Source organism: Falco cherrug, chromosome 4 (assembly GCF_023634085.1).
Source record: "Falco cherrug isolate bFalChe1 chromosome 4, bFalChe1.pri, whole genome shotgun sequence".
NCBI classification, from domain to species: Eukaryota; Metazoa; Chordata; class Aves; order Falconiformes; family Falconidae; genus Falco; species Falco cherrug.
Window position 1 is genome coordinate 31,352,041 of NC_073700.1, and position 23,361 is coordinate 31,375,401.

The window sequence follows — 23,361 nt, forward strand, 5'->3', positions numbered from 1 at the left end:
AGGGCAGTGGCACCACCTCCTCCCTCAGCTGGGCCTTACAAAAGGGAGGGCTGCCCAGCTACTAAAAAAAAGAAAAAGACTAACTATGGGGCTGCTTGGAGGCCCAAGGCCTGCCAGGTGAGCAGGGTCCTGCAGAAGCTGCTTGGCCACCGAGGTGACCCCACTGTGTGGGTTAGCAGTGACATGGTGCCACCTCGTGGCACGCCGCTCCGAGTGTCACGCGTCCTTGTCCTTATGGGATGGACATCTTTCCAAGGGGAACATCACCCTGCGGGTGCTCCACCACCTCCCAGGGCTGCCTGGTGCCTCCAAGGACGTGGCTGCACCGTGGGCTGGTGGAGGCCACCGGGAAAGGGGTGGTTGGGAGCGGTGGGTGAGGGACTGCTCTCGGGAAAAGAAGGGAAATGACTAAATGCTCTCCTACCCCCTTGGCCGAGCAGTGGCTGCAGAGCAGGGTATGACCTGAACTCCTGCTGTCAGGCTCAGAGCCATCGCTTTTGGAACTGAGCTCTTTAGGGCTGTCTGCCCCCTGTGGGATCCATGCATTAGGGGTCTCCTCTCCTGCTCAGCTATTCCCCCCTGGATCTATCCTTTTCCTTCTGGTTCCTGAGCTCTACCAGGACCCCCCCGACCACCTTCCCCTGCTAAACCACAGAAGTCCTGCTCATCTGCACCAGAAATGGGTTTCATCCCCTCCTGGACCTACAGCATAAACCAAACCCCACTGATGAGGGTTCAGGTTTATTTCTTACTGCTACAAAATGGGAAAGAAGGATGGCTCCATTTATCTACACAAAAAAGGAAAAATAAAGATAACACTGAGTTTTGGCACTGCTGTTAAATCATCATCAGATGAAGTAGTTAAGGACAGAGTCTCAGTTTTCAGTGAAATGCTTTAATTCAAGCCAGCAATGCAATGAAAAGGGAGGATTTGGGCTTTAACTTCCCTTGCTGATTGATGGTGTCGTGGTAGTGTCTAGGAAATGTGGGGCTTGGTAGCTGTGGACTGGGTCCTGTTGTGCCACTTGCTTGCAGTATGGACTCAACAAAAAGAAGAGTTGTTATCCCAGGGAAGTCTGCCACGGAGACCCCTAATCTGTTTTCTGCTAGGTATTGGCTGCTGACATTGTAAGACATTAGTGTTTGATCTATGACCACAAATCACCTGATAAGGGATTTATTTTTCCACCACTATTAGAAAGGCTGTTGCAATGTTTCCTACCCTTTGAGATAGCCTTTCAGAGCTACGTGCCCTCTGTACCTGTCCCACTGTCGGCTCGGCTGCCATCTGTGCTCTTTCCTTTTGGGCTGGGACATTCCCAAAGAGCAAAGCAAATTATTTGATTCTGCTGAGGTTTTTTTCTTCCTGTACAGTACATAGTGATACTGAAGAAGGAAAAGCATCCTTTCTAAAAGGATGGTCCTTTTAGTGCATCCTGCCTGGATGCTCTAAAAGGGGGTTGGAGACACAGCAGGTAATCAGAGGCAGTGGGAGATATGGTGGATTTTACCTCTAAAACACCAAATCTGAGGTTTCCCCTGCAGGGCCAAGAGCTGGGGATTAGGAGCACTTGGTCTGTAATTGAAGTTCGGTCTACAAAACAAAGCTTTTTTTTTTTTTGCAGTATAACTCAAGGAGATAATTTAACATTCTTGTACAGGTATATATCACCAAAAACCTAACCATCAGAGGAGGCCCTTTCTAGTTTACTTCATCATTTAGGAAGGGGGCTTTAAACAAGAGACTCTTCTATTGAAGAAGTGAGCTCGTGCTAGTATAATGGTATCTGTGTAAATCCGGCAGCGTAACAGTGGCTGTGGCTATGAACCCTTAGGCACTTAGCAAGGATTTGCCAAGGAGCCTAAGGGCCGATACACACTTGAAACTCAATGGGATTTAGGTGCCTAAATGCATTAGGCTGCTTGGAAAATCCAGGCCTTTGAAGTTAAAGTAGGCACACACACACAAAAAAAAAAAAAAAAAGAAAAAAAAAGAAAAAAGAAAAGGTTAAAAAAAAATTAAAATAATAAAAGTCAGGCTTGTGCCTGACTTTGTTGCTGTGAAGGCAGTGGATGCTCTGAGTTTTGCACCTGAAACAAGGCATTGGGAGGTGGCCACCAAAAGCGACTGAGAGGCTCCAACAGCATGATGGTTCAGAAGAGCTCCATCCCTGATGTGTCCCACCCCATCAGGAACTGCAGGATGGCCCCTCCAAACCATTTCCACTTCTTATGGGTGTCTGCTTGTGTGTGAATGAGCCAGGGCATTTAGCTGGGGACATCCACCTTGTGAAAGCGTATGAGGAAAACATTAAAAATGCCTCTTTTTTTGGTTCAGAAGAATCTTAGGACATTAAAAGTTGGAGAACTTATCTTCATTATTTCTCTTTAAAGTTACTTATGAATTTAGAATGGCTCTGCTCATATTTCTCTTTTATTTGCTATCTCCCCAGGCTAAAGTGTTGTCTATTTATCTTACAGATTAGGTTACTTTTTATGGGGTTCCTGCTATTATATTTCACCTCTAACTTTGTTAGTTTGTGTTTGATATTAAATTATGTTGAATAAAACGGGAAGCTCAAGGACATTTTTCAGCTCTATCCTGAAATGAGGTTCTTAATCCTGTTTCTGGGTCTGCCCCTGTAGCCCAGCCCATGGGGACAGGATCAGGTGTGTAAGGGCAGCAGGGGAGTGTTTGTATCGACTATGGGCTTTGCATGGTGAAGTTGCAGAAGAATCGTGCCTGTAAAACCAGTCGGTTCATGTACAGTGATTTTGGAGGCATCTCTTTAGAAACGGGTTCTAATAATATTGACATCATCACAAGATAAGATCCAGGACTAGTTAAATCACAGCCTCGCAACTCAGTGCTCCTTTGGGGATTAGAAGAAGTCGCTGAGCTGTCACTCTAAAGCTGATCATGGGCTCGTTTAACTATGTCATCCCATCAGACAGCCCTTTCAATTATGTCAACCTGTCTGCTCTCCCTAGACTCTAATTTTAGAGCAGCAGTAGCTAATATTCTTGGAAAACTGATCCGCCTCCACAGATCTCTCCTCTGTCTGCTGCTGTTAACGGAGTATCCTGTGGGGAGATCGGACTGCTTTACTTCCCCTCCTGTAATAAACCTAATAAAAATAGGTACCATTAGGTTCCTTTGTGTGTGGTCTCTTTAAGACACTTATCTGAGCTATGTAATGGAGATGTCACGTCTCCTCCACAGAGGGATCTGGCAGCACCACAGGGTCATCGCAATAAAAATAAAATTCAGTTTTAAGAGCCTGGTACGAAATTAAGAGCTGAAAGGCAGGACGATAGGACTGGAGTTCAGAGGCCTGGAAGAGGCAAATGTGAGCTGGAGTCACCGGAATGTTAATGCAGAGGTGACTCTCAGCTGGAGCAGCAAGCTGGATGCTGCCAGCTGGTGCAGGAGGACCATGCGTGATGGGGTGGCCCTCGGAACCCCAGGGACAGGGGACTTGTCTGTGTCTTCTGGATAGTGCTGGGAGGAGTTTGGGGCACACAAGACAGAGAGGAGGTGGATTGTACCTGGCTTTCTCAGCCATGGGCATCTCTGTGCTGTGCTGCCTGTTATAACACACCTGGGTGGGAAGGGGACAGACCCTGCCTCGAGAGATAGAATGGAGCCTGCCACACCCCTGGGTCCCCATCCATGTCTGTAGCTGGCAGCGATGTGGGATAGTCATCCCCTAACATCCCACAAACGTCCCCCTGCCCTCGCAGGCTGGCAGTGCAGGAGGAAGCGAAGCTGCCCGTGGGCTGTCCCATTTGGGTTTTCCATCAGGTCAGCCATGGCATTGAACAGCAGCAAGAACTTTCTCCAGCCATGCAATTAGAGCTGCCATGACAGAGGGGACGGGGGAGGCCTTTGAAGACCTTCTCTCTCTTCTCTGGGAAGCGTGACAGTCCCTCTGGCTGGGTCAAGTCTCCCTTGGCCGTTGCTCCTCTTTGGTTGGCCTCCACCAGGCTGGACTGGCCGTACTGGAGGACAGTGGTGTGCAGGTCTGAGGCTGTCAAAGGATTTTCTGTTTTCTGCAGAGCAATTCTAGCCTTCTCCAAAATAACGACTCTTGGGGGCCTTGTTTGAAGGAGCAAGCATCCATGAGGCATGAGAAAGGCTGTGATCCTCTCTAGGGGGGGTTTACTCCCCTTTTAGGATGCAGTGTGGGTCCTAAGGCAGGTGGCTCTGGGGAGGTGGGGTTGATGGTGGTGTTTAACCCCTGCAGAGCCACCAAGAGGCAATCCCAGGGACTGGAGGGAGAGGAAGGGAAGGACAAAGAGCAGAACTGCAGGACAAAGGAAAAAGCAATAGCCCTCCTCCCCTACAAAACACTAGAAAAGAAGTGAAAGGGATGGAGGGGAAAAGAGGAGGCAGAAGAGACTGTGCAGAGACAAGGGAGGGAGGTGACCCCCATCCATCTCACCCAGTGTCACCACCCTGGTGGCAAAGGCCATGCCTTCCCTTTGCAGATCAGGTTGTATAAAACCACCACGCTGCAGGCTGCCAGGGAATGGTACCTCCCCCAGATTCCAGCAAGTTAGTTACACGTAGCTTTCCTTTCATAAATCCATGTTGGCTGCCCCTAATCAAATTCTGCTTCTCAAGCAATTTCCCTTGCTAATTCCTCCCGAATCAGTTCTAACCCACCTATCCCCCTTGTCGCTAAGCTAGCCAGCCTCTAATCACATGCTGCACTGTGTGATCCTTTCCTGAGTAATACAGGGTTCGGCACTTTCCTCCAGTTCTCAGCAGCCTAACCTGTCAGGAGCAACCTTCTAAAAATATCACTAAAGACCTCGGCTAATTTCTAATCCTCATTTCTATTAAGACGGCTGCCTGTACTATGTGGGTTTCTAGACTTGGGATTTACAGTCCTCCTTAAGAGCATCTAATCTGTGCAGAGCCATTTCTGTTGTTATCCATACGCAAACTCCTCCCTTCTCCACCATAAAACATGATCCCTTTGGCAGCGGCTCTCCACTCTGCAGGGCAGCATCAGCCAGCCAGCAAAGACACTAGCCTCTTCCTCTCCGCCTAGCTCACCGCTTTTTGGCAAGCCTTCCCAGAGAGATCAGTGGGGTCCCACTCCTGTTGGGTGCTGGATGGGTGCTTTGTATGAAAAAAATCAGCCTGCATGCTCAGCAGGGCACATGATAATCTTTGCACTTCCCAAGTCCTTGAGTGTTGTGTAAATAGTATCACAGAGCTGATGTATAAATGCATAACGGAGCAACAGTCTTGAAGTACCTTGTATAACTGGACTTTCTATTACTGTTTGCCTTTGGATATTTCTTGCTGCTTCCTCCTTTTTAACACTTCCCTGGCCCCAGCTGTCAAAACCACCCAGGTCAGAAGAGCAGGCAAAGCTGGGGAGAGCACCATGCTCCGGCTGACCCCACCGCCCTGGCAGACACCAGGTAGCTGGCTCAGCTCAGCCAAGGCAAATCCTTTTACCACATGTCCTTGGCCAAAGGAACCTGGTGGAAGATGCTGCTTGAGTGTGTTCTCAAGAACTAGCCATGTCTGTGTGCCAAAAGGAAGACTGCCTGCTAAAGCTCTCTCTGGGCTTAAGACCACCAGGGTTTGCATCAAATACAACTCAAAAGGCAGGTTCTGTGGGCAGGGAGAAAGGCAGCCACAGCCTGAGGATGGGACCATCAGCAGATGAACAGCAGGACGTCTGATGGAAACATCTACCACCGCTGCAGAATGCTCTTCTACGACACAGCCGGACAACGGCGGCTCTAACTCACACCTTCAAAGCAGTGTCAGCCTGGTTCCTTCAGCTGCTGGTTATACAGACGCAGTGAGAAGAAACTGTAAATCAGAGGACAACACTGTTTTGAAGGCAGATGGCCAGGAAAGATTTTACACTAGAAACTTGAAGCTGTCTTCTTTTCATGAGAGCAGGGCAGCTGCGGGACAGCCTTCTGATGGGAATAAAGTACTTTTAATATCAGGTTTGGTTTGTTTATGAAAAGAATTGCATGTAGGAGTTACCTGTTTAATAGAGACTTGAACTGGATGACCCGGAAGGTTTCCTCTCACATCAGTCTCCAATTCCTATGTGAGTATAGCCATGCCTGGCAGAGGGGCAGGACTCAGTCCGCTTGGCACAGCCCTGCCTTTCACACTGCTCCCTGACCTGAGCTGGTACCTCCCTGCATGGCTATGTCACCCCCCAGGGGGTCCCCAGGGCAGTCTGTGGATGCTCCCAGCACGGATGTGGCATGGCTGTCCAAAAAGACCTCATGCAGCAAGTGCTGCAGCAGAGGGATGAAATCAGAGTCTGCCCTTTGGAAACCAAAGACTTGTGGCAGATTGCAATGCTCTGTCATCTCAGTTGTTCTTTAGAGGAAGGGCTTTAAGTGAGGACCTTCCATAATTTTATGGCTTCAGGAGGGAAAATTAATATGCTTGGGAAGGCCTGGGAGGAGGGTCTGGCTGATGACGTGGTATCATTTAATCCAGCAGGAGTGTGCTTTTGAGAAGACCGTAACACTGGTGCAGCTGGCTGTGAGCTGGCACACACAGCCGGAGTCACACAAATGCTGGCCAGGTGATGTGGAAGACAGATGAGTGGCACATGCCATTCCCAGAGTTTGACAGCAGAAATTGGCCTTTGCAGTCAGCCACCACACGCCTTACTAAAGCTCCTGTTCAATCGCGTGGCTCCACTCTGCATCTGAGTCATGTACTACGGGAGAAAGTCTGGTGTTTTCTGGGGAGAGCAGGGGCAGAACAACATTTTGTCATTTCTCAATCTCATAACAAATGTCATTAAATCAATAGTCCTCATCTCCGCCGTGCGAAGCTGGTATCGTTACACACATTCAAAGATCAACAATTCTAAACTACACCTTGATTTTGAGGTGCCTTGTTAAAGTGAGAGAAGCATTTAAAACCAGAGACCAACTGGGGAATTTTTTATGCCATTAACCTGTGCCAATGCACAGCTGCAGCTGAGGCTTGTCCACCAAGATCAGGCAGCACAGTCCACTCAAACCAGTTGTGGTTCACTGTGGCTTGTCCACCCAAGCCAGTTAGCACATGCCAAGGTCCTGCAGTGGGGCTGAGCACCAGCCTGCTGTGAGAACACCCGCTCTCACCTGGCTCTCTGGATATATTTGAAGTTTGGAAGTGACATGAGTTAAGCATCACAGTCCAGAGGGATGGTGCAGTAGCCTAAGCCCTGATGAAAAAATGAAATGAAAATGGAAGAGGCAAAGAGCTGAAGCACTCCTGTGTTCTCTGGAGCAAACCAGTCTGACACGGGCTTTTCCAGGGCACTCTCCCACATGTTCTTATTTGAGATATGTGTCCCATGGCGGTGACAGCTGTGCACTCTTATCCCTTTAAGTGCCTGTACAACAGGGTATTCACAGCAGCAGGACTGCTTGTGTCAGTGGATGTGATCCCCTGGAGAAGCTGGAGAGGCCCTTGTCTCCATCGTCACCCCCTCTCACGCTCACCCTGAACTCATCCCCGTGCCCTTCCCCATGCCCTGCTGCCTTCCCCTCCTGTTCCCCCTTCCTGTTCCCCCATCCCCTTCCCCATCCCAGGAGCCGATCTTTATCCTGGCTCCGAGCCTAGTGTCACTGGCTGAATTTTGGGGTTTTTGACCATGGGTCAGTTTAGACGGCAGCACGCCTGCTGGTGACAGATGGGTTCACCTGCCCCACAGGCTCCTAGGTCAGGAGCTAGCAGGAGGAGCAGGCAGCTCTGGAGGACTATAAGGGTAATGCAAACTTATGAGGGGCAAAGATTAGAGGCAAAAGCCCAGCTGGAACTCAGACTGGCCACTGCTGTAAAAGAAAGTAACAAATGTTTTTACACATATATTAGAAGCAAAAGGAGGGCCAAGGACAATCTCCGTCCTTTACTGGATGCAGCAGGGAACTGCCACAAAGGACGAGGAAAAGGCTGAGGTACTTCATGCTTTCTTTGCCTCCATCCTTAACAGTAAGGCCAGTTACCCTCAAAGTACTGATCCCCCTGAGCAGGGAGGCAGGGATGGGAGGAGCAGAACGCGGTCCCGACAGCCCAGGAGGAAACACTCAGTGACCTGCTGCTCCACTGGGACACACACAGGTCTGTGGGGCCGGGCAGGATCCACCCAAGGGTGCTGCGGGAGCTGGCGGAGGAGCTCGCCCAGCCACTCCATCATTTACCAGCAGCCCTGGCTACCTCGAACCCTGGGTTCAGCTGTGGCCCCTCACTGCCAGGGGGACGTGGAGGGGCTGGAGCGTGTCCAGAGCCGGGCAGGGGCTGGGGAAGGGGCTGGGGCACAAGCCCTGTGGAGAGCGGCTGGGGGAGCTGGGGGGGGTCAGCCTGGAGAGCAGGGGGCTCGGGGGGGACCTGATCGCTCCCTCCAGCTGGGGGCTACGGGCAGGGGGGGTCGGTCTCTGCGCCCAGGGAACAAGTGACAAGGCAAGAGCAAACGGCCTCAGGCTGTGCCAGGGGAGGTTTAGGTTGGAAATTGGGAAAAATGTCCTCCCCGAAGGGGCTGCCAAGCACTGGAACAGGCTGCCCGGGGAGGTGGTGGAGTCACCACCCCGGAGGCATCTAAAGCACTGGCAGCCGGGTGCTCCGGCCCGTGGTTCAGCGGTGGGCTGGGCGGCCCCGAGCTGCACACCGGACCCGATGCCCCCAAAGGCCTTTTCCAGCCCGAACGACGCCGCGACGCCGCGCAGCCACGGCGACTCCCGATGCCCCGCCCCCGGCCAGCCGCGCCTCGCCACGGCCCCGCCCCCGGCGCATGACTCAGCACGGCCCCCGCCCGCCCATTGGCCGCCCGCCTGGAACGCGCAGCAGACGGCGACGGAGGGCGGGGGGCGCTACTGGCTCGGGCCGCCGTGTCGTCATCCGCGGTGGCCGGGGCGGGCGGGAGCGTGACTCAGCACGTGGGCGCGGCCCGGGCTGAGTCAGCAGGAGGCGCATAAAGGCGGCGGTGGCGGAGCGGTGCCTTGTCGGGTGTGAGGTCTCCTGTTCTGGTCCCGCTGCCCTGCCGGTATGGAGCTCCCGGGGCTGGGCGAGCACTGCTCTGAGCGCACCTGCAAGCAGCTGGGTAAGGCGCGGTTGAGGGCTTCGGCCCTGTCCGAAGGGAGCTGTGAGCTGGGACCGGCTCCCTAGGGATTCTCCGGGAGGCGGGCCGGCGGCACGCGTAGGGGATGGGTAGCTGGTGTACTGGGGGGGGCAGTCCTGTACCCCGAGTTTGTACAAGGGCGCTTTGGGCAGGGGCAGATACGAGTGTTTCTGCTGTAACCCCCCTTAAATAGCGTTGGTGAAAAAGTAATAGTGGAGCCCGGTGTATTTTGTTCTCCTGTGTTGTTAAAGTATTAAAGGAGGCTTTTTAAAGAATAAAAAGACTTTTGGGTCTGAGGTTTGGCCTTATACTTCAGCTCCTAGCTCTAGATCAATGTCTCCATAAAGTTTTCTCATTCAAGTAGCTCCTGAGCTATTTATGACTTGCGTTATTCTGGCAGTGGATTAAAAAAGGGAAAACATCACTCTTACTTTTCTTGTTTTACAACTGGTGAAGAATGGCATACTTTCCTAGAGATGACTGGTTTGTGATGAGACAAGAAATATTTACTTTACAATTTATTTGTAGTCTTTTGTGAGTATTCTCACAGCTGTTGGCTCTGCTCATGCAAATCTGGTTTTTTATTCTTCTCCCAGACTTCCTTCCTCTGAAATGCGATGCATGTGGGGAAGTCTTCTGTAAAGATCACATCCGTTATGATGACCACAAGTGTAGCTCTGCCTACAAAAAAGTAAGTTCCTATACAAAGTCAGTAATTCACAGTGCAGAAGTGCTATGTACAGAAGTCATATACAAAGGCTGTTGTGAAACTTGGCCTGCGGTTTCCATAAAAGCAGGTGGGAGCACCAAAATGTAAGTGAATGTTGATACAGCTGAATTTCAAATACAGGAACACAGCACTTCAGAGGTCAGTACTGCTAGATTCTAGTTCCTTACACTACATCTTTCCAGAGAGGAGTGCTTTTTTATATTTTAGGTAGTGTATTGTGGCCTAAAACCTTCTGCAGCCCCAGTCCCTGAAGAATGAAACTACAGAAGAGAGGCATAGAATAATTGGTCTCTGGCCCATGCTTGAGCTTTGAAGTGTTCAAAGGCTGTAATTCCAGAAAGCTGAGAAGCATATTTAAAGTTAACAAGTGTTGTCCCAAATTGGTTTGGCAAAGCATGTCTGACTTTTTTTGGATAATGATTTGCAGCTAACCTTTGTGAATTATATCTTTAAAAGCATTAGTAAATGTTTGTGAATATACCTAATCACATATGGGTAAGAGAAGTGGAAGGACAGAAAAATAGTTGAATGTCTGACAGTTGGGCTTGAGGATCTTAAATCTTTTTTCCAGCCTAAATGGTTCTATGATGCTAATCTCTGTTGTATGTTCTTAGAATGTGCAGGTTCCAGTGTGTCCACTCTGTAATGCACCTATCCCAGTACAGAAAGGGGAGATACCAGATATTGTGGTTGGAGCCCACATGGATAAGGACTGCAAATACAATCCGGCACAGCAAAAGCAGAGGGTAAGGAAACTGCTGTTGAGGTCTAAACTGCCTGCCTGATGCTGGTGAAGTTAAGTCTTCTGACTGTAACAGAGTGTAGAAGCTTGTGCTTTTTCCTTTTAAATCTTAAGGGTGCTTGAGCATTTGTGCTTCAGCTTGGTCATTGGGAAGCTGATCACAGAAAGCAAGCAAGCATTGCTAACTTTGTGTCCTCCATTTAGATCTTTACAAACAAGTGCTTAAAGCCAGGCTGCAAAAGGAAAGAGATGATAAAGGTCACTTGTGAACAGTGTGGTGGCAACTTCTGCATAAAGCATCGACATCCTCTGGATCATGACTGTAAAGGGAGCAGTCACCCCACTTCCAAGGCAGGGTAAGCTGTGTTTATGATACTTTAAGCTCAAGCTGAAGTTTCAGAGCTGGTATTGGGGATTGGTGGGGAGCTCAGATAAACAGGGAATTCTGTGAACTACTGCTCATGTCAATAAAATAGGCGCTATTTCCTCTTTGTAGTTCAGGCTTATTTTCTAAGAGTCTGTGAGCCAAGACAAAAGCTTGTCAAATGCTTTCCTAAAATTCTCCCAAGCTTACCTGTGTCAGTCTCTCCTAACTGAGAATAGGTACTGGCCAACTCAAGTACCCCTTGGGGTCTGGATCTGAATACTAGAATCTTAGTTCTGCTCAGTACTTGGTAACCAAGAACAATCAACACCCTGCTGAGCCAAGTTTAAACATAGTTTTAATAAAAATGTATCTTGTGGGCAGATGTACCTGTGCTGTTTTGTGCATTCAGACTGTAAGACTTGTGTGACAGATGCAGATAAGTAAAGTGGATGGAAAAGTGAAACTACTGGCAGTGTGCATAAAAAGGTGCTGAGCCTGCTTGTATTTCTTCGCAGATACGCAGCTCTGTTGAGAGCCTCTCAAACCACCTTCAAGTCAACGGGAGCAGTTGGAGTGCCATCTAATGGGAGTCTTCAGCACAACAGGTATAAGCTGCAGCAGAAAAGACAAACATTGTTCAAAAACAGTCTTGTGTCAACACTGTTGGAGTGCCACTGTCATGCCTCAGACTGCTCTGGAGTTGGTAGTTGACCTCTAATTGGGGTTGTGAATGCAGCACTGGGGTTCTGACAGCACAAGTAAATCTTTACTTCTCTGTACTGTAGTGATTAAAATGGCTATATAGATACAAGCATTATGTTGTAACAACAGGTTGGTCTCCCACCTGCTCAGTGTGAGGCTTCGTCAAGTTCTGGAAAAATGGTGTGTCATCAGAATGCTGAGGAAAGCATAGCAAGCATCTGAACTAAAATAAATGGCCCAAGCCCTTCCCTGCCAGTTTGTATCTCCTTGTGACTGAAAGTTCTAGTTGTGTAACTCTTACAGTGCGTTCTTATGTCTTTCAGATGCAGATAGAGGCTCTTCACATCTGGATCAAAACTTTTGTCTACTTTGAAGTTAATCTTGTCTATAGCTCTTTAAAATTTTCTATACTATTAACTTATTTTTGTATCATAATGTTAATAAACATTCCATAAACTCACCCTTTGCAAACCAACTTTATTTGTTTTGAATAAGGACTTTTATGCTGTGAAGAATACTTGGTGGAGGAAACTGGGGAATGGTGATAGGAAGAAGACTAAAATTAATACAAAGCACAGCCAGCTTTGCATAGGTCATGTGAACTCTGATAATCTGAGGTACAAGCTACTGTCGTATGTCTCAATCCTACAATACCACATTCTGCTTGACAAATATACATCAACATGAAGCCAGTTTTACATAAGCTTCCGCTTGGTTTCTGAGTGTCAATGAAAGTATTTGATTTATAAAACCTCACCTGTTTTTTTCTATGTCTTCCCTAAGCCATTCACTGAAGGCTGGTGCTCACAGAGGCATGCACAGTGTAATTCTTCATAAATTGCTGCCCCCTAGGTAGAAATCTAGACTGTGTGGGTGGGTGTTTTTGCACTTGAGGGGGGGGAAGGAAGCCATAGAAAGCAGCACTAACTCTTTGTCTCATGTAATGAGAACTGAGTTAAAAAAAAACCCAAACAAAAAACCCAGCATTGTCTAGGGAGGCTACTCCTGCTATAATCTTGAAAAGCTTAAACATGTGAAGACATAACAGACAATATTCCACCTACTATCTTGATCAGCTATCTTGGCTCTTTGAAACTGCATGAATATCCAGCTGCTTAGCTTGAGGTCTGAAATAATGTAGGTTGATGAAATGGAAATGTGCTGTTAATGAACAATGCCAATTTCCCAGCTGGGATCTAAGTAGACCTTTCATCCAACTAATTGTGAGGAAAAAATGCCATGGCTTACTGACTATGTTGGGGGTCAAGACCTCAATTTCATGTGTCATTGGAGTCATTCCTCAGCACATTGGGGTTGGCAGGCTGGAGTGTTGGCTTAAGACTAACTGAAGGGTAATTGCAGTCCCTTTAATCACCTGCAGCTATGAGTGCCCAGTGCTGTTCTGCTGAGGTGGATGAGCAGTCTGTGTAGCAGAGAATGCTGTGTTCTTTGACCTGGGAAAAATAATCTTTGATAATACTGTAAAATATGGACACAAGTGCGGTTAATGCATATGCTTTATGCAACCTTGAGGTGTACTGCTTTGTGCAAAGACTGTTGTGTCCCTCATTTCTCTTTGAAAAGCCTTAATCCTTAGAGTACAAGAATCACTGCCTAAAGAAGCAATGTGGATTAATGGTCCTTCACAGGGATAGCATGTAAACAATCAACACATTGAGTTGTAGGCCTTTCATCAGAAAAGGCAGATGTAATGTAATTTCTGGCCAACACAGAACAAAATATCTGTGCCATCCCATATTAATGTTTGACCCAATGTGATTTCTTCTCATACAGGAGAAATTTTTGGAGAAGATCAAAGCTATATGGAAGGTTGTAGTTGGCCAAACTGAGTATGTAATGTCAGTATGAGTTACTACTCCTAGTTCCATATAGTCTAATTTTATGCAATTGTGGCTAAAATTGTGATTTGACAGTATCTGTAATACTGTGTTTAACCACAGGATGTCACAATAGGATATGTAATAAACCAATTATTATTTTAAGAAGTCTAAACATAGAAAACATGCTTTCCCTATTCACAGTGGAACAAACCCTTAAATTACAACTCTAATTTTAGATACCACCACCTACTGATTATCTTGTGTGCTCTCATGCCATAGCTCAGCCCTAGCGCATTGCTGCGGTACTAGGACTTCTACAATCTTTCTGTATAATACACGTTTGCATATTTCTGTATAAATTATTTTTACATTTATACAATTATAATAAATTATAATTGACCATGTATTCCCAAATGATGCCGTGCACCCCACTGGTGGTATGGGAAGGGGCTTTCAGTGGAGAGCAGCGGCATCATTTGGGATGTAAGGACATGGAACAGAGGCCGAGGGGGCTCTGCCCAGTGTGGGGTAGAGGGGTGGGGGACAGGACTGGCACCCCACGGCATGGTGAGGAGAGGGCTGGCAGGTGTGACCCTGGCTTGGGTGGCTGAAGGATGAGGAGGTGAAGGTTTATCTCTTCCCATCCATGCATATAACAGCACAGGGGGTTGCTGCAGTCACAGCTGGGGACCAAAGCGAATGGAAACAAAAACCCTGTGGCAGGTTGTCATGCAAAAAATACTCCACCTACGTGTGTGTTTGTGGTAAAGATTCTTGCCCTTAAATTACCAAGAGGCAATGGAAATATTTGTGCATATGGTATTTATAGAAAATGAAAACATGGAAACCAGTTCGTTCCCCTGGAAACCTTGTCCTGGATGTTTTCCCGTCCCTTCAAACCACAGCGTTCGCCTCTTCCCAGCGCATTCCCTCAGGGCCGATCAGGACAGCAGATAACGCTGTGTCAGGCGCGGAGCCTTTAGGATCTGCTGGCTGGAAGGCACTGCCGCCATTCCCCAGGGAGCCGTACCTCACCGCGTTAGCTGGCGTGGCGCCCAGCCGGGCGACGGGCGAGCAGGCCGCACGGTGCGGGGAGCACCGGGGCTGGCCTCCCACCGGGTGTCCCTCGCGGCCGGTGCAGGCGTGGGTGCTTCCAGGGCCTGGTGGGTGCCTGTCAGGGCGCGGGAGGGTCCCTCTCAGAACCGGGCGGGGATCACCTAGGCAACAGGGGGCGGGGCCACGTATTGCCCCTACGCGGGAGGCGGGAAGGCTTTCCAAGGCGGATCTCGGCGCAGAAAGATGACGTCAAACACTCCTCCACAAGCCGGCCGAACACTCCTCAACACGCGTGTTCCCGGTGGGCGTTTAAAGTCCGAGCCTGGCTTCCTATTGGCCATCCGGGGGATTGGCATCCTGAACACCAACCAGACACCTCCGTTCTCTCCTCGTAGCCAGTGAGAGGGAGAAGGCGGGCTGCGGCGCCAAGCGTGGGGCTCTGTTAAATGTGCAGAGGAGGCGTGTCTGAGAGGTGCGTGTGGGGAGGGGGTGAGGGGGTTCGCGCGCTCTGTGCTTCCCGCCCGTGGAGCCGCGTTCGTCGCCGCGGGGGGCGGCGGGCGCCTGGGAACTCTTAATGCCCGGCTGGGGGGTGCGGGCGGGCCGGGGCGGCCGGGCCCCAGGCGCGGTGACGGTGACTGAGGGAGTTGCTTCTCCCCCCTCCCCGGCGCGGCTATCGTGCCCCGGCCCCCGCCGCGGGTGGGAGTTCGGTGCTGGGCGTGCGGCGCGGAGGAGCGGGTGGGTACCGCTGGTTGCAGGGCAGTAACGTTCCTTCGGCCGTCAAAGGCGCTCTGGGGACTGCTCTTGAGAACATACTGCTCAAATTGTAAAACTTCCCAGTCACGAAGGCTTTCCTGGCTCCTCAGTAAGCCGCGGCGCCGGCCGGGCCTGGCGGCGGCCTGGTACTGACTGATGTGCCGCTGGGCGAGGCGGTGGCGGTTCCCCCCTGGCTGGGGGTGCCGGGGCCGGGGTGTGTGCCGGCGTGTGTGGCAGCCTAAATGTTTGTGATGGCCAAGTGTTGCGTTTGTGCTGCTACAGAAAGTGCTTGTGTGAGGTAGTTGTGGAAAGCCGCTTAAATAAGATTTTTACCTCAGAGAAATAATGACCAGTTACAACTAGATCTGCTTTCTGCAGCTCCTGCTCACCTTCACCTTTATGTTGGCGTAAGATGAAAGGTAAAACTCCTGAGCCAATTCTTTAATCATAGTTTTTCCCCATTGATCTATGTGAAAACAAGAAAACTTGCAGTTTAAACACAACTGATTTTTAAAACTATCTGTTTAGTAATCAGGTAGGCTGACTTTGCTTGTGGGTATGTGTATGCACACATATGTTTATTAATGAGGTGACTAAACAGTCACATTAATGTATTTTGAGGAGTGAGAGGTCTGGTTGGTGTTACCTGAGGCAGACAGTTGATCAAACAGCTCAGTGGTGTGTTATAACCTGCAGAAAGCACAGCATCAGTTATGGGGGATTATTACCAGGAGGGTCAATGAAGCATTTTCCAAAACGGAGCCTGATAGGACAACAGGCATCCAGTTTTCTACAGGAAAATTATATTCAAGCTTTACAGAAGTTAGCGCATGTAACTTCTAAAGTAAGCATGAAGAAAATTCTTCAAAATGGATCAAAAGTCAGTGCAGACATACATTTCGTAGTTAAGTAGTCACAAATAGTTCTCATACCAGTGTAATTGTAGTGTAACTCTGTACACAAGACTGACATTTAAAATATATTAAAAAAAAAAGTTTCTAATTGCAGTTTGGTGGTTTCTGTTACAGAATAGTTCTATTTGAGGATGCCAAAAATGAATGTGCGAAAAAAAGAAAAGAAGGCAGAAAAAAGAAAAAAGCTAAAGCAACCTGTGGCACAAAAGGAAGAGCTGGAATTGGAAAGTGAACCAAAGGAGAAGAAACAAAATCTGCAGGTAGGTCCTCCCAGTATTGACTGTTTAATTCAATAAAATCTGGATATATTGTTACCTGTTATGTGGCGGGTTTAGAGATTCACTACTGAATCGGAATGACCTGTTTGATTCAGTTGCAATGATTCCTTGGATGTGATATACCTAGAGTGAATGTTAAAAGCAGAAGATAAATTAAGCCACATCTGGATACAATTGTAGCAGAGTACGTGATGTCTGTTTGTTTTGGATGCTTCTGTGAAAGAGAATAGGTGAGCAAATGTGGGTGAAAGGTGAACCAAATGGCTTTTAGCAACTGTCATATGGCAACATAGGCGTAGCTTAGGTTTTCACGTGATCCAGAGTGGTAGGAAAAACATGAAAGATGTTTACTTGGAAATCCTCTTGATTTTTGGACAGAATGTTCAGTGGCCAGAAGGTGTCAGCAGTCTCTTTATATTACTGAATATTTTATTAATTAATTTTATGAGAATGAAATTAGCAATATGAAGATGTTATTTAGCGGAAACTTAAAGCTGCAAGTTTTTTGTGATGGAAATACATAAACAGGGCAATTTAGTTCTGCTGTTCTGAGTGATTATGGCAGAACATGGATCAAAGAAATATGACACAGTTTGACACTATTGAAGCGGAGAAGGAAAGGCAAAGGTGTTTTCCCCAGGAATTCTTGACGTGATGTTGAGCCCCAGTCTTAAAAACTTTCTTATGTTTCCTGGCCTAGTGTAAATTGGTGTGAAAGCTGCTTGTTACTTCATCATGAGAGTGTAGCTCAATTGAAATTTTAAAGCTAAAAAGTAATACGTGTTATTTTTTTATTAGACTTTGAGCTAATTGGCAAGAATATTTTTGAGACCTTATGCATGCCTGAGTGTTTCTAGCTATTACATTTAGAGTTTGTGAAGCATACTATAACCCGTTGGCAATAGCTGTTCAGAGATCTGCAAATTCTTGCAATTTTGAGCTTGGTAGAAATGTTCCTAAGTAAAGTAGGGAAAGATGCAATCTTGCATCTTCATCTATATCAAAGCAAAAATAGAAAATCTGGTATTTATAGCTTAATAAAAGAGAATTTTTCTTCTTTCTTTTGTTGGGTACGTACTATAGACTTTAGATTCACAGTACTATAATTCAATTTGAGTGAAAATAATTTTCCTGGATAAAACAGTGTGAAATTGAAATGTCAAAATGAAAACTTTACTGCCTGTGGCAGTCTGTATAATTTCATGTAAAAGTGGAAAAAATCCAAAGTGGGCTTCAAACCCCTGGCACGTGAGGCCTTCTTGGACCATCTGATGTCAAGTGGTAAGTTTTTAGCATGCCCAAATTAGTTTTTATTGGGCATGCAGACTGTAGGACTGTGAAAGAGAGAGCAAGTATTAAATGGAAAGAATAATCCTTAATACTATTGGGGAACACCACTAGTCACAACAGTTCTTAGAATTATAAAAGTTGGTGTCAGTGGGTGGCTTCAACATCTATGTAATGTGAGTTTTAGGGAATTCCATATAAGGTCTATGACAAGACATTTTGTTGGCATCAGCTTTATAAACTAAAACTGTTGATAGTAGGAAAGCTTAAGTTAGTAGACCACATTCATTTGAAACGGCTGTTGAGAATGAAAAATAGTAGGCAGACAATTTTACTTCAGAAATAGTTAGTGAAAATAAGCTGTTTACCAGTTTGATTGTTACTTTGCACGTATACTCCCAGCTTTGTATGAAATACTTGGTTAAGTCACAATAACAGTTATGCTTTAACGTGCTTTTGGTCATTAAACCTTGTCAGCATGGAAAATGTAGAAAACAAGGTAGAATTGATATGTGTGTACAGGAAGATGAGGAGTAACTGAGGCTGCAGTGAGTCTGGATGGTTCCAAAGAAGAAATTCAGAACAAAAGTTAAGGCAACTGCTGAGAGTTTATGCTGCAGTCTTACTTTCTTTATTTCTGTTACTTTAAAATAAGCTGGGAACTTGATAGATCTACAGAAATTCCTGAATCATGGTGACTGGATTCTGATGAGCTGTGATTGACTTTCAATGCAGAAAGTGCATTAAAAAATACACCTTTTTTTTTTTTTTTGGCATTTAAGTAAGGGTGGGTAGACTCCAGTTTCTCCTAAGGAGTCTCATATGTGATGGAAAGAAGTCAAAAGATAGCTATATAACACGTTGCTTTTGGTGGGAGAGAGGTTTCACTGGTTCGTTAAGTCACTTTCCTGTGATTTACTTCTTTTTTTTTTTCCTATTCTAGTACAGCAATTTTAGTCTTCAAAGTGGAAAATGTAAATCTCTAATTGATTTTCTTATAGAGCTGCAGGCAGGCAAGTTGAAATGTGTCGTGACTGGATTTAGTGTACATTGATCATTCCTTCGTGAAATTTATTTCAAAATTTCTTACCACCATAAGACTAAAGCATTTTTCCTTGGAACTACTTGACCTTTCAGAGTAATCTTGATGTTTTATTGATTTTCATCTACTCAATTTCTTTTGTTTACATTAAATAGCAATGAGCAATTCAAGACCAATATAAATGTTTTCATGAATTATCTTAGAACCATGCAGCTCTAAGCGACACATCTGTAGTGGAGCTATGTGGTACATGTTTTTATACTTAACTCAGCCTTGTGTTTTTTCTGACAGATTTTCATAATGTTACTGTTTTATTTAGCTACTAGGCAGTAAACCCCACATTTCAAAAATTGATTTTTTTTTAATGCCTGGACATTAGTTTTACCTGTTTTTTAATGATTTTGTAGTTAACTAACATACTCGTATGTTAAACCTTCTGAATGTTCGAGTTTATTCTTTTGAATTGTCACATAACATAGGCGTAAAGAAAAGTGTGCCATCTAGGCTGGTGGTTTGATGTTAAATACTGGCTTCTTGAATAAAAACTTTTTGGTGGTCTAGGTCTGAGACAAATTAATTTTGAGTTCACTGAAAACCCCACAATGTTGTTAACGTGTCATCTTGAAATAACAGAAGCACTAGAAGTGCTTGTTTGCAGTTACCCATGTCTTGCTTCTGTTTATGGATTTCTTCACCCTTTAAAATTTCAGCTGCTTTAGTGCCACAAAGCTTATTGAAACAGCAGTACTGACACTTACAACACTGTAGATGGGGAACAACATGTTGTGGTTGCTTTGTTTATGAAGGCTATTTGAGTTCTACCCAGAATGACCTTATTGTATCACAGAGTCTTTTAACCTTGTAATTTAAGGGTAAATCTTGTTTCTCCAGTGCTGTTTCCAGAGCTGCAGGCTTTCTACATAACAGTAAGTTCTTCCAGAGTTGAACATCTATTAGGCAAGACTCAAAATGCATAATCCATAGAAAACAATATTAATTTCCTGTTCCTTCCCCATTTAGTCTAGTAAACATTGTAGCTAAGGAAAATTACAATGACTAAGAGGCAGTCAATCTTTATAAATCAAATCCCGTTGTTCATGGTTGAAAGGTACTTTAGGTAATGCACATACAGTCAGTGGGTGTTTCCTTGTATGTTTGTTATCTTCAGCAATGGAAATCGTTGGAGGAGGAGGAGGAATCAACATTTTCCCCCGATAAAGGCAAAATCAGTGGGAAAGGAATTTAATTTTTGAGATTCCATGCAGATAGTACAAACAATGGCAAATAAACAAGTAGCTCATGGTGTTTCTTTAGTCAGAGGGCTAGTGTGCAGGTGCCCAAACAGTGATCTGTTTACTAAATGGAAAATGGCAAACTTAATAGGGAGAGGGTTTTCCTGTTCAGCTTTTTGGAGGTTATCATAAAGACCAATAAGGAGTTATTAAGCTAGTATTACAGCAAAACAAATCACAAAAAATTATTCTTTAAAATAATTGTTTGTAGTGTGGAAAACCCCATAGAAGTATGTTTAAGCTGTGGAGATAAAACATTTTGACATGAGCTTGGTGGGAGTAGCTAGGACTGCTACTTTGATACAATCTCTAATCTGCTTGTAATCAGGTAAACGGGGTAGTAATTTGAATGTTTAAGGAATGCAAACCAGACATTCATGCCACAAAACCTATCAAGCAGATACACTTTCCAAGGATGGCTTTACAGTATTTATTTATTTGACAACCCATTAATGCATATTAAAGCCTGTTGTTGAAATAATGAGTTGTGGATGATTTGCAAACAAACTCAGTAATCTTTTATTGTTCCACTAATTTATTTTTATTTAATGGGAAGCTTATCTTGTAACTATCAAAATAACTTGTTTTTTATTTTCCCATCTTAAAAAATGCCATGAGGTTACAACTTAGTGTGATGTTGCAGGATTTTCTTCTGATTAGCAGCCTACCAATATTAGCTGTATTTTAGATAGTTCAATTGCAATGCAAGTAGTTTCCAAAATACATTTTTGATGTATCAGCTCTTCCTGCATTTGTTTAGTTCTGCTTTACTAGCTTAATCCTCTGTTGTATGCATTAGTGTTATCCAGGCTTATTGATTTTTTTTTTGTTTGTTTTAAGATCTTAAATATTGAAAAAAAAATTCCAAAAAGTTAAGATTTTTATTTAGTGTAACCTCCTAAAGTAAGGATCCTGTCTTGTACTTTTTTTTTACCATTGAAAAAGTATTTCTAACATGCAAATAGTTCTGTACATATTATGAAGAGAAGATGACATAATCTTTCATCTTCCCCCATTCCTCCGTCTCCCCCCATGCCTTGATGTAACGATACATCAGCAGTTAGCAGTTTTCTGGTGATAAAGGGTGGTGATAGTTATTTCTTAAACTGGTGAAGTTAAATGTCAGTGTGGATATGTGTGCTTTTTTTAGTCTGCTGGTTTTGGCCAGTCTGTAATTGAAATGTTGGGCCTATTTCTCTTTTCTTTGGGACACCTTTCAGTTGAATTTTAGTTTAATCTTTTGTTTGTAATTTTTTCACTTGTACAGAGACAAGTTTGCTGGTCCATTGGTCTTTTTGGCTTGCTGTATGGTGGCCTTCTGATAGTGGGGAAAAAATTTGAAGCCATTTGGCATGTATGACTTTACTGTGTGACATCTTACTTGGTTTGTCTGCTTTCTTATCATCTATGTGGTATTCCTGAAATTAGGAAAAAGAAAATTAAACACCACCCCCTCCACTCCCCAAACTCTGAGGACAGCTGCTTATGGGACTGAAATATTTGTTTCCTGCTAACACTTTTTCATCAGAATAGTGATAGAGTTGCTTTATTTTATTAAATGAACCGTAGTTTTATTTTTTAAGAGGTAAATTTCATTGTGCTACCATATAGTGTTTATAGAGAATAGTAGGCCTTTTGTAAACAGACATGTCTAAGAAGGTACAAAATAGTGTCTGAAATATGGATATGCATAGATTAGGCTGAATAATTTTACATTCTTTTGAAAATTATTTTTATAATGGTAGGAATAGATTTCCCAGGAAAGAGTCTTCACAGCTGGGAAAACAGTTGCTACTTTGAAGATGGTTTTCCCAGGCGAAAGGCTCATGTCCCCAACTGTGTTTGGTATAAACAATATGTGGTGTATTTCTTACTTTTGTTTAAAGGAATTGTGCATTCTTCATTACATATTAACCAGCAAGAGTTTCATGCTGATTCTGGGTATTTACCTTAATCTGTATACATTCAAAGTTAATTCCTTACTTTTATTAATGTAGCCAGGGTATTAAAGTGATGGGGAGTTTGGTGGAGAAATACAACTGTCCCTTCTTTGCTATTAAGAGGGGAAACTCTTCCTTCTTTTCTTTGAGCATGTACTTGATTCTTCTCTCAACTCCCATTCTTTACTTAGTGATGAGACCTTCCTTGATGGTTCTTGTTAGGTTTCCAGTAAAAATCCTTGCTTTCATGATTTAGCTGCAAATATCTTCACAAAATTGAAATTCAGCACAGGATTCCCACTTGTGGGCTGACTGTTGAGTAATGGTCTTCCAGCAGTTTTTGAAGTGAGGAGCAGAAGCTAGGTCTGCTTCACTACTTGTCACTCAGCTCCAGTCCAGTCAGAACCCTTTGTTCAGTTTTCTGCCCTTTGTCATTTATGATTCTTTTCTGGTTCAGTGTTGATGACTTCTAACTCATTATAGAGGGAGGCATCATAAATGAAAATTGCTGGAAAAGGCCCAAACTGCTGAATATAGAAAAATTGGCACAAAATGTCAAAATATGTTTAACTTCAGTTAAAAAAAACTCCTCCCGTTAGATGTTTCAATTCACAAAACACATTCCACTTGGCAAGGAATTAAGTTGTAAGCTTGAAAGGATAAATGTTTGCTACATTCTGATATAGGATGAAGAGTAAAGAAATAGGCATTCAAAGGCAATTGTTCTTGACAGGGCTAGGAACTTGGAAGTCTGTATAATATAACATATTAATGCAAGCCTGATTCTTGTGGATTTGTTACTTCCTGTTTATTGCTCTTGGTACTATTTTGTTAATGTTAATGTGTTCAAAAAACCTAAACCAGCACAGATTTGGATATTTAAAATGTGTTTATTCTAAAAAGCAGCAGTTTTCCCTGTCCTTGACAGAATGCTACTGCTTTTTTAAACAACGTGGGAGTCTGGTATAAGGATTTTTATAAAATACAAATTATTGTGTGTTGATGGAATAGATTAAAAACATAAAAAACCCGCCACGCTTTGGAGCGGATAATAGGGGCATGGTGGCTGCTTCCACAGTATGAATCAGAAACTAGAATTATTTCACCAGAAGTTTCCTCCTCCAAAATACCTTTTGTGTTTAGATGCAATATTGCAAAATGCATGAAAGATTAGTGTATATTTATGTATGTTAATAAATTACAGCATAGATAAAATGGCTCTTGGGTATTAGATCAAAGCCACAGAGATTAGTAAATACTTGGAAAGTACTTGTCTGTTATATCCAACAGGTAATTAGAACAGAAAATTA

General features: G+C 44.8%; 2 protein-coding genes across 7 annotated transcripts in view; both read left to right on the forward strand.

Annotated features, from left to right (window-relative positions):
• The first annotated feature begins 8,881 nt into the window (after positions 1-8,881).
• On the forward strand, positions 8,882-12,108 carry ZFAND2A (zinc finger AN1-type containing 2A). 2 transcript variants are annotated; one of them, XM_014279233.3, is made up of 6 exons: positions 8,882-9,089; positions 9,704-9,798; positions 10,452-10,583; positions 10,784-10,935; positions 11,462-11,551; positions 11,972-12,108. In XM_014279233.3, exons 1-6 carry the CDS (start codon positions 9,035-9,037, stop codon positions 11,979-11,981), a joined length of 534 nt encoding a protein of 177 aa, XP_014134708.1. In that variant the 5' UTR covers positions 8,882-9,034; the 3' UTR covers positions 11,982-12,108. The 2 variants fall into 2 exon arrangements, with proteins under 2 accessions (XP_014134708.1, XP_005438265.1); XM_005438208.4 differs by lacking the exons at positions 11,462-11,551; positions 11,972-12,108 and having other exon boundaries at positions 8,918-9,089; positions 10,784-10,939.
• Positions 12,109-14,782: 2,674 nt separating this feature from the next.
• Positions 14,783-23,361, forward strand: part of C4H7orf50 (chromosome 4 C7orf50 homolog) — a 135,780-nt gene continuing 127,201 nt past the window's right edge. The window contains exons 1-3 of one of the 5 annotated variants that reach the window (XM_055709275.1): positions 15,088-15,280; positions 15,677-15,717; positions 16,327-16,472. In XM_055709275.1, the coding sequence (XP_055565250.1) occupies positions 16,344-16,472 (129 nt within the window). In that variant the 5' untranslated portion in view covers positions 15,088-15,280; positions 15,677-15,717; positions 16,327-16,343. Of the gene's footprint in view, positions 15,018-15,087; positions 15,281-15,676; positions 15,718-16,326; positions 16,473-23,361 lie in introns of those variants that run through there. The other 4 variants (XM_055709274.1, XM_055709277.1, XM_055709278.1 and 1 more) reach the window with 4 other exon arrangements.